General features: G+C 46.2%; 1 protein-coding gene across 4 annotated transcripts; it reads right to left on the reverse strand.

The window, feature by feature from the left end:
* Nucleotides 1–3,903: 3,903 nt before the first annotated feature.
* Nucleotides 3,904–12,535, reverse strand: PURA (purine rich element binding protein A). Of its 4 annotated transcripts, none has more exons than XM_036311985.1 (2): nucleotides 12,414–12,535; nucleotides 3,904–5,829 (listed from the first exon to the last, which is right to left on the reverse strand). In XM_036311985.1, the coding sequence occupies exon 2, from the start codon at nucleotides 5,683–5,685 to the stop codon at nucleotides 4,723–4,725; it is 963 nt and encodes a 320-aa protein (XP_036167878.1). In that variant the 5' UTR covers nucleotides 5,686–5,829; nucleotides 12,414–12,535; the 3' UTR covers nucleotides 3,904–4,722. The 4 variants fall into 4 exon arrangements, with proteins under 4 accessions (XP_036167878.1, XP_036167875.1, XP_036167876.1 ...); XM_036311982.1 differs by lacking the exon at nucleotides 12,414–12,535 and adding an exon at nucleotides 12,211–12,336; XM_036311983.1 differs by lacking the exon at nucleotides 12,414–12,535 and adding an exon at nucleotides 11,514–11,720.
* Between the last annotated feature and the right edge of the window lie 7 nt (nucleotides 12,536–12,542).

Genomic DNA, 12,542 nt, shown 5'->3' on the forward strand with positions numbered 1-12,542 from the left:
GAGAGGGTGAACATTCGAAGGAGATAAAAATAATCATGCCCATGATCCAGTCACCAATGGTCGGTAGATATCTCAAAATGTCATGAAAGAAGAATGTTTAGAAAGTTTCAACAGTGCTAAATGCAAAATGTTAAAGCACAGAAACAGTAAATGAGATAACCCCCACAAACATCAATTTCCATTTTAAAAAAAAAAAACAGGAACAAAAAATTGACATAGGCATCTTTTTAATATACCAAATTTTAACTGACTTAAAAGATTATGTAAAATGCTTGGGCCAGTAGTACCCACCCAGATTCTCATTATCATTGACCTTATCTTTTCCCCTCCCTTCCACCCAAATTTAGTTCAGTTTTCCTGCAGGGAAGTACAGCATTCCTATATTAAGAAGAAATGAAAACAGTGAGTACAACTGATATAGATCCATTGACTTTTATTACAAATGTACTTGATCACTTGGCTTCAAAAAGTTTAAAATCAATACCCTATTTTCTGTATGCCAGTACAAAGCAAACTGTTTTACAAATTAAATACCTAAAATTTTGACAAAAATATTAAAATTTGATGAAAAATAATTATAAAAATCCTTAATATCTCTCTCTCTCTTCAAAAAAGGAGGCAGTCTTCCCAGTCCTATTATACAATATTAATAATATTCACCATTTTTAGAATAGGTAGCTAAATTATATTTTTCTGTTAGCATACAAAACTCTTAGACTAATAGATTTTATTTGTATATTCTCCAGTTAAGTTTGTGAATGCCATCTGATTGCAATATAATCAACTATCTTTAATTGAGTCCTAATTTACACTTGTTTAATAATTTGCATAGTTTCAAAGGGATAAAGGTAATTCTACAACTAATTATCATAGGCTATTACAGTGCTATTTTCAAGGCAATAAGTATTTGCTCCCAAATAAAATTATCTGTCTTCTTTAGGCAGGGGTTAAAATTACTAGCAGCTTTCTCAATTACCTGAAAAATAATTTGGAATAGTTATCCATCTCCAGATGTGAAGACCTAAAAAACACACTGATATATATTTTCCACTTTGAGTCAAATTTCAACCCCTGCATGGGACAACTAGAAAGTGAGACTTTCAAGGTTTTTTATTTTCCCTATTGGTTTTGGTTTCTACTCTCCATGGCTTTTAAGAAGCTGGAAAAGTCTGTCTTTCCTAACTTGCATTGTTGTTTTTTCCATTTGGCAAATATTCATCTATCTCCAATCTGTATCTAGTGGAGGAAAAGCCAACATGGCTTTTCTTATAAACTTCCTTTGTTGTCAAAGGCATGTATAATGATTTCTACAGTTCTGGTTAGTTAACTTTAGCTCCCTCTGTGGCTGGATGACTGCTGCTTCTAACATCAGCATGACAAATAGGAGGCACAAATAAAAAGTAGCTTTAAAAAAGATTTGGTGATTTAAAAGAAAAAACAAACAAACAACAACACCAAACACACACACATAATATATGGGCATTTCAAATCTGGTGGCTGATCTCTAGATTAAATTACTTGACAGTGTCTCTCATTTTAAAGAACATCAATATTGCAATGCATTTCAAGTTTTCTTGTATACTTAGGCAAATAATAGTTTAACCAAACTCTTGGACCTTAATAATAAGACAAAGCAGATCATAAAAAATAAGGCATACTTGTCAGGAATTAAGTTTTGTTTGCTTATTTTTGGCACATTTGATCATACTGTCTTCTATGAATAACACATATGGTCAAATATACCAACCATTTCCTTTTTTATTTCAGCACAAACAGGGTTTACCAACTAGTAAAATAAAAACAAGGAAAAACTCCAACATAAAACACTGAGATATAGACCTTGGTAAAGTACCGAGCACCTGGGGAGCAGGAGGCGAAAAGGGAGGGGGGAGAGGGATGAAACAGGAGAGAGAAGGGAAGGTTTGGGAGGGTGCTTGGGGAGGTAAAGTGAGATGCAAAATAAGAGCATCTTTACAGTCACTTAGTCTTTTCTATGATCATCTCTTAAGTCTTACAAGATCTGCATGTGGATTTCTTTTAAAACCCACTGACTATAAATCAGACAATGGTTTCAAAATCTTGGTAAGATTGTGTTTAACTGTTATAGTGTAAAGACAACTGCACAACTGTGCTTCTTGATCCAGTAGGATTCCAAGCAGAATCGGAAGTCTATAGGTAAGAAAGGCTTCATTTTAGGTAACTTAGACCCTAAAGAAAACCTCATGAGAGAACTCGCATCTCAAAGAAAGGACACTTAGCCTAAGTTTGCTGTGTTTTTGTTGACCTGCACTACTTATTGCTGGCTACTATAAAACACTGATCTAGGAGTACTCCAACAACCTGTAGTACAAGGATTAACTTTAAGAAGCTATAGTAAACAAGAGACAAAATCAAAGCAATTCTCTTTCCTAACTAGTAACAGCACAGATAATGCAGTCTTTTCCATATCACAGTTAAAGTACAGTGAACAAAACAGCTCAACAAACCTTAAGACAAAAAAGTGCAGGTTATTAATGTTTACATGCAGTTGAATAAGCATTCCAAATGTCACATTATGCACTGTAAAAGCTCAACTTTACTATGTGGAAATAAGAAAATGCACCTTGGGGAAAGGGGAAAAGCAATTTAACTATTTCCAGTGATTTTGTAAGTAAAGAAATTCCTAACTATTGTACGGTCACTTCATATTTAACATTGTATGAATAGTAAAAGCAAACTATGGGAACTATAATGGGAAAATGCACAGTACAATGGAAATAGCTTGTTATTCAACACATACAGTAGATCTCAAAAACAAAGACAACACACTCAACCAGGGAGCTTAAAAATATCAAATCAAAACCAAAGAACCAGCAGAAAAAAAAAATCCTTCAAAAAGACAACTGTTTCACCTTCCTAGGCCAATGCTTTACAATATGAGAAGCACTGACACCTTCCAGCTCCTACAGGTGATGTCTCCTACATACAGCAGTTAGATCTATATGTCTGAATTTGCCAAGAAACAATTCTATCCACACAACCCTCTCTGTCAGACAAGGTCCTTTTTAAAAAAACAAACACAAAATGCTTTCTACAGAATTCCAAACCAAAATGTACTGTTTAAGGCATCTTTTTTTATAACATTTTCTCTTCACTCAAAGATGATAGTCATGCAGCAGTTTAATGATAAAAATATATTAATATTTTACTATACAGCAGCAAGGAGTTAGTTGTCAATTAAAAGCACACAAACATTTTTAAATGAAAACCTGTAAAAGACTATCGTTACTAACAATTTCAGTTTGGAGGACACCAGCTTGGTAAAGTGCTCTCCTAAGCTTTTCATTTTCATACGCTACACCTTGAATATATGAATGATAGAACATACTTTTGATAGGCTTGTACACTTGGGGAACACAAATACACTTAGCATATAATGTAGCCAGTAATAACTAGCACCACAGCTACATGGAAATCCTTTACGTACACCAACTTAACTTAGCTTTCTCTTTTAAAAGGAAACTCAGAATCCATGGCTCAGTAGGATAACTATAATTGTGTTGCTCTGCTTTTTAACAGGTCTACATAAGTTAATAGCACTGGCAAAAACCAAAGGATAGCTTCAGACCTCTTACAAATTTAGGAGACAGTGCTAGTGACCACAAATAGACTCACTACCTGATGTCCAAGTACAGGTTCACTGGAAATTGCTGCACGTTAGTTTTTAAAATCTTTCTACACATAATGAAAAAAATATATTATGAACAATACAAGTACATCTCATATACACAGTGACAAAATGACTACTCAAAGCAAACAGATGCAGAAAAATATTATGGGAGATTTCCTTTTTCTCTCTTTCTCTATTTCCTTTTGCTATTTGAATAACTTTGGTTCCAACCATAAAAATCACAACTTAGCAAATTTCATTTAAATGCCTTTTTTAATAATTTCTTCATGTTCACAGAAGTTTCACTGACCATTTTTATGTTTAAGGTCCAGATGCAATGCATATTGTATAAAAGAGAGCACTTATTGTTTATCTTGCATGAATTAAACCTACGTACCTTTAACTCTACAAACTTCTGCATAACATTTAGACAAAGCTCAGACACACAGCATGCCTAGCCCTCATATATATATACACATCTCTAATCACAGGTATATAGGGTGTCAAATATACTATAATAACCTCCATGTAAGGTTTGAAATTTGGTAACAAAATGAGAAAAACTAAAAATATTATTTTACGTGTTCTAAAATATCTCTTTTTTGTGCTAAAGTCAAATGTTAGCTCAACATGAAAAGGACTTTTATATAATTCAGCAATATTATAATCTTGACCATTTTGCAAACACTTTTAATAATAATAGCTTAAACGTGTACAAAAGTTCTTGGTTAATTAGGGAAATAAACACTCAGTTCTTTATATTTTTTAATCAAGTAGGAAACACAGTTCATATAATGTTATTACTTTTTGTATTTTTTTTTTGTTTTAGCAGCTGCTTACTGTTTTATATGGTGGATAAAGTGGACAACATCCAGCGATGGGTGGCAAGTCAAGAAGAGAAACTGTCAGTTGGTGGAGGTTCTGTGGGTGGTGCTCCCTTGGAGTTAAGTTTTTTTTTTTTTTACTTTTTATTTTCTCTCTTTCTTTACAGTATATTTTCTGTGTGTGTAGTTGTGTGTGAGTATGTATGTGTGTGTATGCATGTGTGTGGGGTTTTTTTCCATTCAGTTTGATCAATCTTCTTCCCCTTCTTCCTCACCCTGCAGTAGCAGGGTGGCAGCGGTGGTTTCCTCCTGCTGCTGCTGTTGCTGCTGGTGGAGTTGCTCACAGGCAGCTCGCTTCTCCCTCTGCTTCTCTTGAATCTTCTTCATCTCCTCCGAGTATTTGCAGAAGGTGTGTCCGAACTTGGCCCACACCTTGTAGGGCACGGTGATGGAGTTGCGGTAGGTGGGTTTCACCTCGCTCACTCGCATAAACACACCGTACTTGTTGGAGCCCACATCGAAGAAGAAGCGCTTGTTGTCCACAGTCAAGGAGGTGCCCTCGGGCAGCTCTGCCGGCTCCTCCTCCACTCCGTAGTCGTCGATGAGCTTGGCCAGAGCGTCGCGGAACTCGATGAGCCCTTGTGCGGGCAGCGCAATGGTCTGGCCCTGCGTGGAACCCAGGCCGGGCCCCCGATTGACCGTCTGGCGGATGCGCAGGAAGCGGCCGCGCTGGTTCTCCTTGAGATCCATGTAGTACTTGCGGTTCTCGCGCACCAGGAACTCACTCTTGAGCGCCCGGCGCGGCTCGTCCTGCGCCTGGGCCAGGTCGGGCGGCTGGCTGGGGCCCAGCTGCGCGTAGTGCTCGATGAAGTCGCCCAGGTAGTCACGGAACTCCACGGCCACTGACATGGAGAGAGTGAGGCGACTCTTGTTGCCGCCCGCGCCCACCTCAGCGATCTTCAGGAAGCGGCCCTTGGCGTTCTGCTTCACGTCCAGGTAGAAGCGCTTGTTTTGGATGTCCACCCGCTTGGAGGCCAGCTCCTGCGTCTCATGCTGCAGCCCCCCCGGGGCCCCGCCGCCGCCACTGCCGCCGCCGCCCCCGCCGCCACCACCGCCCCCGCCGGAGCCCGAGCCTGAGCCCGGGTGCCCCAGGGAGCCGCCCGAGCCCAGCGCCGCACCACCCTGCTCGCTGCCGCTGTCTCGGTCCGCCATGATGCTGCGCTCCGCCGCCTCGCCGCCGCCGGCTGCCGCTCCGCCCGCCGCCGCCTCAGTCGCCTCAGCCGCCGCTGCTTTCCCTCCCCGGCTCCGCCTGCTGCCGCCGCAACCCCCACAGCCAGTCAGCCACTCTCGCGAGATCTGCGGGAGAGACGAGACAGACGAGACCCGGTAACAGGGCACTGACTCCCCAGTACAGTAGCAGGGCGCCCTACTGTACGCACCCACCCGCCCGCCGGGCACGTGACCTGCGCCCCCTCCCCACTGCCAGCCCCCGCCCGCCGCCCGCCCGCCAGGCGGCGCCCACCCCAGGCTCTCACCCTACACCCCTGGCTGGGAGGTGGAGGGAGGGGGGGGGGGCAGGACGCGCTGCGTCGCAGCTGCTGCCGCCGCCACCACTGTGGCTGTCGCTGTTGGCCAGACCCTGGGCGGCCTTGGCCCGGAGAGTTGGGGGACTATGGGTGAGACGAGAGCTGCCATACTAAGCATAGGGAGCGGGCCTGAGCTCTGCTTTCCAGTGACCCCAAAGGGATGTGGGGGTAGGGGCCTGCGCAGCGCAGCAGAGCCCTCTGCAGAGAGGGACACCAAGTCACGGCCACCCCTCCCCTGCAGGCCCCAACAAGACCCAGACCCAAACCCAGAACGGCCCACATGCCGCCAGGCTGGGCTGTCTCCTACCGCAGAGCCCTGGCCGCAGAGGAGGGTGAGGAAGAGGAGAGGTGGTGCAGCAGTAACCCTTAGCTGCAGAAGGGGCTGCCGGGGATGAGGTCGGGGCGCCGGCAGCAGTGGCGCGGAGCAGCAGACACCTAGCCGGTCCCTCCCCTCGCTCCCGCCGCTCCCCCTCCCAGCGCAGCGGCTCTGGCCTCAGATGATCCCGCTCCCCCCTCCCCCCAACCGCAGCCCCGCACAGTCGGGCGGGCGCACTCACCGGCGGGGGGAGCTGAGCAGAGGACGGCGGCCGCACCAGGGCCGGGGTGCCCGCAATGCCTGTTCCAGTTGGCTATGCCCTTCCCCCCAAACAACAATCAAAAAGAAACCCCCCACTCACCCAAAAACCTTCCACCAGCCCCCTCTGGGACCCAGACTGCCTGCCTACCTCCCCCTCCTCCTTCCGAGATTTGGGGAAGGGGGGCAACTCTGCTTAGGGCTGAGCCCAGTCTAGGTTGCTGGCCAGCTCTGCAGATGAACCAGGCCCTGCCGAGCCTTCAGCCCCCTAGCCCACTCTTCTTCCTCTCTGGAAGGACCCAGAATGGAGGAGAAAATCAAGCAGGCTTTAGGATATTCACGAGCTAAAAATGCCAGGAATTTCCTGGGAAACGCAGTTCCTTACGGGATTCATTAACACAGGTTCACTCATCATTTTGCCCCTCCCAGAAACTCCCGAGTGTCAAGGAGAGCCCCCACCTCTCAAAAAGTAAAACATTAAATGATTTTTTGGGCAGACAGCTAGGTTACCGACCATTAGTTAACCAATGAGTCTTTGGACAGTGACAGCTAAAGGGGTTGTCTCTAGTCTCGGAAATCACTGATTTTTCTCTTCCTACATTTGAGACATAATCTAAGGCCTATTTTCCTTCTCCAAAATATATAGCGAATGCTCATAACTACCTCACTGCAGCCTGCAGTCCTAACAGCTGTAGGAAAGCTAAGGCCTATCTCCAGAGGACCCCCTGCCAATGTCCCTACCCCCTACCCATCACCTTCTACAGGGGCTCAGAAGGTACAGACCTAACAGCCCTAATCCTGACTTTCTCAAGCATGGATTGCTGCCTCCATCCTGAGAAGAGTATGCCTATCCCATCAATGGGTTCCCTTCCCCCTGAACATACTGCACCCCCTCAAGTAAGGAGACTTGTCTCCCTCACTCTTAGCCCTGGAAACAGCTGAGTACATGGTTGCCCAAGCTTCCTGGAAGAGAGGTGAAAATAGTACTAATGATCAAGAAACCCAGACCAGTCCAAGGTATAAGCCTTGTCAATACCTGAGCCTTCAAAGCCCTAATATTTCCCTTCGCAACATCCTGGGCAAACCTGCCTGCTAGGTATCCACAGCTTTCTTTTTCTCTTAGCAAGGGCCCCATTCTACCCAGCATTAGTTACTTCAGCTCTAGGCTGACGTTTGCTACTTCTATTCAAGAGATAACAGGGCAAAAAGCACCCTGGCTACCAAAGAGCAAACTGAGGTAATCTTGTGAGCCAGCTCTAGAATCACTCATCAGGCCAGTGGTCCTGGAAATGACTTCCTAATGGGGAAGCCCACTAAGAGGTAGAAATCCAGGCTTTGGGCACCATAAAGAACTTCCCCTTAGTTTGGGGGGCATCCTCCAGTATCACATAGTTCCCTTTCAATGCTGATTTTCCTGCACTCCCTCTCCTGTCGGGAAAGGGACGTAGGAACTATAAGCGCACTTCGAGCCACACAGAAAAACGTATAAAGAAGCGGAGGCTTCTCGAGGCTCCCATAGTAACGATCAGGACCCTGGATAGACCCCAGCCCCAAACGGACGCAAACGCTGAGTGGCAGGGTTTCCTTACAGAACCCAGCGGAGCAGGGGCATTTTGGTACCACTTGTAAGCTGAGGGTAAGATCTGGTGAAGTCCGAGCTAGAAGAGTCGCTGCTCTTCCTCAAGTGTTTATCCTGCGCTATACCAAGCTCTTGCCCCCTCAGAAGAGCGCAAGGCAGCAACAAAGCCAATAGGATTGCGATGAGGGGGCACGCGCCAATCCGCCAGCCTTCTTCCGTGCTAATGGTCACTTCCCCAGGGCAGAAAACTAGGGCTTTAAGCCGTCAGCCGTCTTGGACCACCTTTGGAGTCTAAATTTCTTGCCCTGTCCCAAATGATTATGTTCAGGGGCTCTGAAGCAATTTTAGTTTGGGAATGTTCTGATTTTCTGAAAAACTGTATCCAGGAACCGAGTTCTTAGTTCCCCATTACATAAGTAACTGATGACGTTTCTAGACAAAACATAAGTTAAATATCATTTGAACGATTAAAATGGGAATATTAAGCTCAAATAATCAAGCAACCGAAACCTGGATCTCTCTGCATAAATATGTACTTACTTATTTTATGCTATTTATTCTACATGTATATATATAAAATTTTTGCTATTATAAACCAGCTTCCCACCTACTTTTTAAATGTATCTAAAAAAGCAAATGAGAGTAATGCCTTTTCCAAAACAATTCAATGAAAAATTTGATATTTAGTACATTTTTTCACTGCTCAAACAAGAGTTAATTGTAGGATAAGCCTGTAAATCTGGACTTTTGGTCAGATTGGGAGGGTGGTGAAAGGTAGTTTTTCTTAGGTTATGGAATACAGTAGCCTTAAAAAGATAATCTAAGAAGAATGAATAATGACCCAGGGAAAGTCTTAAAACAAAAAGTTTGAACCTTAAGTAGAATTTCAAAGTCAGATTTGCATCCTAACATTGAAAATCCATTAGAAAATTTGTGGATTTAAAATGACTTCTAACCATTGGTTAACTACCTAAACAATATACTAACTTGGTAAATGAAAAGCCAGTTTTAGTGTCTAGCTGTTTAAATATGTAATTTTAAAATAAGTAGTTGTAAGATTAAATTTAAAATTTCAATGCAATGTAGGAAATAGAAAGAAAAACGAAATATATTAATATGCAACAAAATGTGTTAATGAAAAATCATAAAAGATTCCCTTTTTCAAAGTATGCTTACATTAAAAAATGATAAATGTCTCTAGATTTCTTGTGCTTTTAGTAACACTAACACACATTTTGAAGAGAATAGACTGCTTTATTTTTAATCCCATCATCTGTCTTTAACAAACTCTTACCAACAAAAAATTGTTTGCAAGTGAAACAGACATTAGGCAAAACCAAAAAGAAAAAAGCCTCAATTTCCCTCAGCCTAAACTATGGGTGATTCTGAAATAACCTAATTCAGCTTTGCCTTTTAAAAGTAAAAATTAGCACACGCATTTATAAAATAAACTTGGAGACAGGGGATCTTCTTCTGGGTAATAAGCCCTTTTGAAACAATATGCGATTAAATTTCACAAAATCACAATTTCTAAAATAAAAGAGAACAAGAACACTAAAACATGTTTTCAAGTGCTGCTTAGGTTAAATGCCTGTCTTAAACTAGACAATTATCTTCAATATCCAAATCATTAAAACTGGAATGTTGTACTGCAAGTGTTCAAAGTGGAGAAATTACCACTTCTCATGGCTATCTACCAGAAAAATTATGGGAGACTCTCAAGTAGATCTTAACATTTAATGACAACAACAAAGGCTAATAGTAATATTTCACCAATCATTTTTAAAAATGCGCATCCCCTTTCTATAGCTCGCCTGAACTTTAATATTATGCCTCTTCAATGCTATTTTAATGCGTAGGGTTAAAGATATAAATTTAAAATTTAAAATCTAAGAGAACAATCCATGTAATAAAATCTTCGCCTTTCACAAAACGTTTTCATTTTAAGCATGCTCAGAAGAGTTAAATAAACGTACCACACATTCTAAATTAGACAAAAATTTTCAGAAAACTGACATTTCATGTACCCAACAGGTCCAAACAGAACCAATGCAAAGGTCAATAGCTCTCTCTCTTCCGGAAGATACTTAAATGGTTTTACTAGTACCCAAAGGAATGAAATCAGCAACTCCCTCCACACACTAGTCAACACTCCAATTTTCAAAGCCGAAATTTGAAAACGTCCGTTTGGGAGGGAAACAGTGGGGGGTCTTGAAGTAATAAAAAAAAAAAAATCCCTTTTCTTCTCTGACAGTCTACCCAAAGCTGTCAAACCCAATTTAGCCTATTGTAAAGCACTAGAACCTCCCTTCCAAGGACGCGAGACACAAACACAGATACCGCTGCAAAAAGCTGCCCCAAAGCGCCTGGTCGGACAGAAACGTAAGGGGCCCAAATAAGAACGAATTAGAACCCTCAAGAGGGTCTGCAGAGACAGCGAGATTAAGGTGGCGTTTATTCAGCGGCAGACAACGAACCAAAGAAAGTTGCCCCAGTCGGACTCTTGGGCCTTTCTCTATCCAAGTTCAGGTTCCAGGCAGATAGATCTGCGGGGGTGGGCGGTCCCTGGGTCCTTTCCCCTACACACATCTCACCCGCCTCTGGAGCCCACTGTTGCTCAAAGGGAAGCCCCTCCGGCTTCACAACCATTCCTTTGGCCCCCATCAAAGGCAGAGGAGGCTGTTGAGCTGACCTAGCTCTGTGGGGCAGCAAAAATGCCTTGCGCGGGCCACCCATCCTTGGGCCTGGCTTCATCTGCGATGTCAGCATGAATGTTATTATTTTTCATTTTTACAACGAATCCTGGGCGGGTGTATGTATTACGGGGGGAGGGGGGAGGGAAGGGGGAGGTGGAACACAGGAGAGGAGGGGTTGGTAGTGGAGCCTAGAACCCTCCTTCCCCTCCCCTTCTGCCAGGGTTGCTGTGCAGGGAGTGCCGGCCACGTTTGGCGCACTGTCCCAGGCCCCGGGCGAAGGTGGCCAGGGAAAATAGGGCTTAGGGATTGCTAAGCAAACGGGCACCACTGGTGGTCTCCAGTGCCTGCGGAGGTAGGATTGTTTTCTTTCCTTAAGGGGCGTGTTATTTTGTTCTTTTTTGGAGGTGTTCATTCTTGCGCGACGGGGGAGGAGGGGGGGGCGTTGCTGCACCGCCAGGGTCTCCCGAGGGAGGGTGCGGGGATGTCTACTACACAGACATAATTACTAGTACAGTAATTACTCCTGGGGGGTAAGAAGGCGATTAGAGGGATGGGGTGGGCTCGAGCTGTGGCAGTGGCCGCAGGAAAGGTCGCGAGGGGCTTACCCGGGCGGGCGGGCGGGCGCTGTCCTGCCGCAGGTGAGGGAGGGCGCGCGCTCGGCAGGCGCGAGGAAGGGGGAGGAGGGCGCGCGCGCACACCTGTCCTGGACAGCGGCGCGAGCCGAGCTGCGCTTCGCTGGAGCTCCGCTGCCCGAGGAGGGAGGAGGGCGGGCTGGCAGGCGGGGGCGGGACGCCGAGGGGAGGAGGAGGAGGCGACTCGGAAGGCTGGCTCGGCTCTCGCTCGCTCTCCCTCCCGCGGGCTAGCCCCGCTCACACGCGGCTTCTCCCGCTCACTCACAGCCCCCTTGGCTCTCCCCCCTCCTCCTCCTTCCCCGACGGGATCCGCTCGCCGCGGCCGCCGCTGCAGACGGCAAGTCGTGGCAGCCAGACGTCGGCGCGTAACCCGGCGCTCCGTGCGTGACTCCGGGCGACGTCAGCGCGCGCCCCGCGCTACCCACCATTTTCCCCCCTCCGTGGCTCTCGCCCTCCGCCCTCACGTCCCTCGGATTCAGTTGCGGCGGCGGCGGCGGCCGCGGAGCGCGCTCCCTCCGCCCCCATCTTGCGCGTGCGCGCGCCCCCCGCCGTCGGCGCGTCAACAGTCAGCGGCCCAGGCCTGGAAGCACGTCTGAGGAGGGGGCTGCCTGCGGACTCTCCGCCCGCACTTCCTCCGTCCGCCGCCGGCAGCGGCCTCTGGAGGACTTACCCCTTCTTGGGATTTGAAGGCCGAAGCCGGGCTCAAGCGGGAACGGGGCCCTGCAGGGCCTGCGTCAGCTCCAGTTTAGGGCCCTCAGAGTCATAGTTGGTGCAGCTCCCAGCGCGTCACCCTCCCTCCGCCCCCCTCCGGCCCTCGTCCCGCCCTCATTTCTCTGGAGGCAAAGGGCCTCTTATCTCCCGGGAGGGTCTCACCTTGGCCTTCAAACGCCGTTCGGGCGGGGCTGGAAGGGCAGAATTAGCGTAGAGGAAGGTGGGTCGACCGCGTTCGGGCTGCAGCCCCGGGAATCCTTGACAGGAAGTGTGGGGTTTGCTGCCCGGCCT

The sequence above is a fragment of the Myotis myotis genome, unplaced genomic scaffold, assembly GCF_014108235.1.
Source record: "Myotis myotis isolate mMyoMyo1 unplaced genomic scaffold, mMyoMyo1.p scaffold_m19_p_6, whole genome shotgun sequence".
Lineage (NCBI taxonomy): Eukaryota > Metazoa > Chordata > Mammalia > Chiroptera > Vespertilionidae > Myotis > Myotis myotis.

Excerpts from the sequence above, each read along its gene's own strand:
- PURA (XM_036311985.1), bottom strand. The coding sequence starts at position 5,685 with ATGGCGGACCGAGACAGCGGCAGCGAGCAGGGTGGTGCGGCGCTGGGC.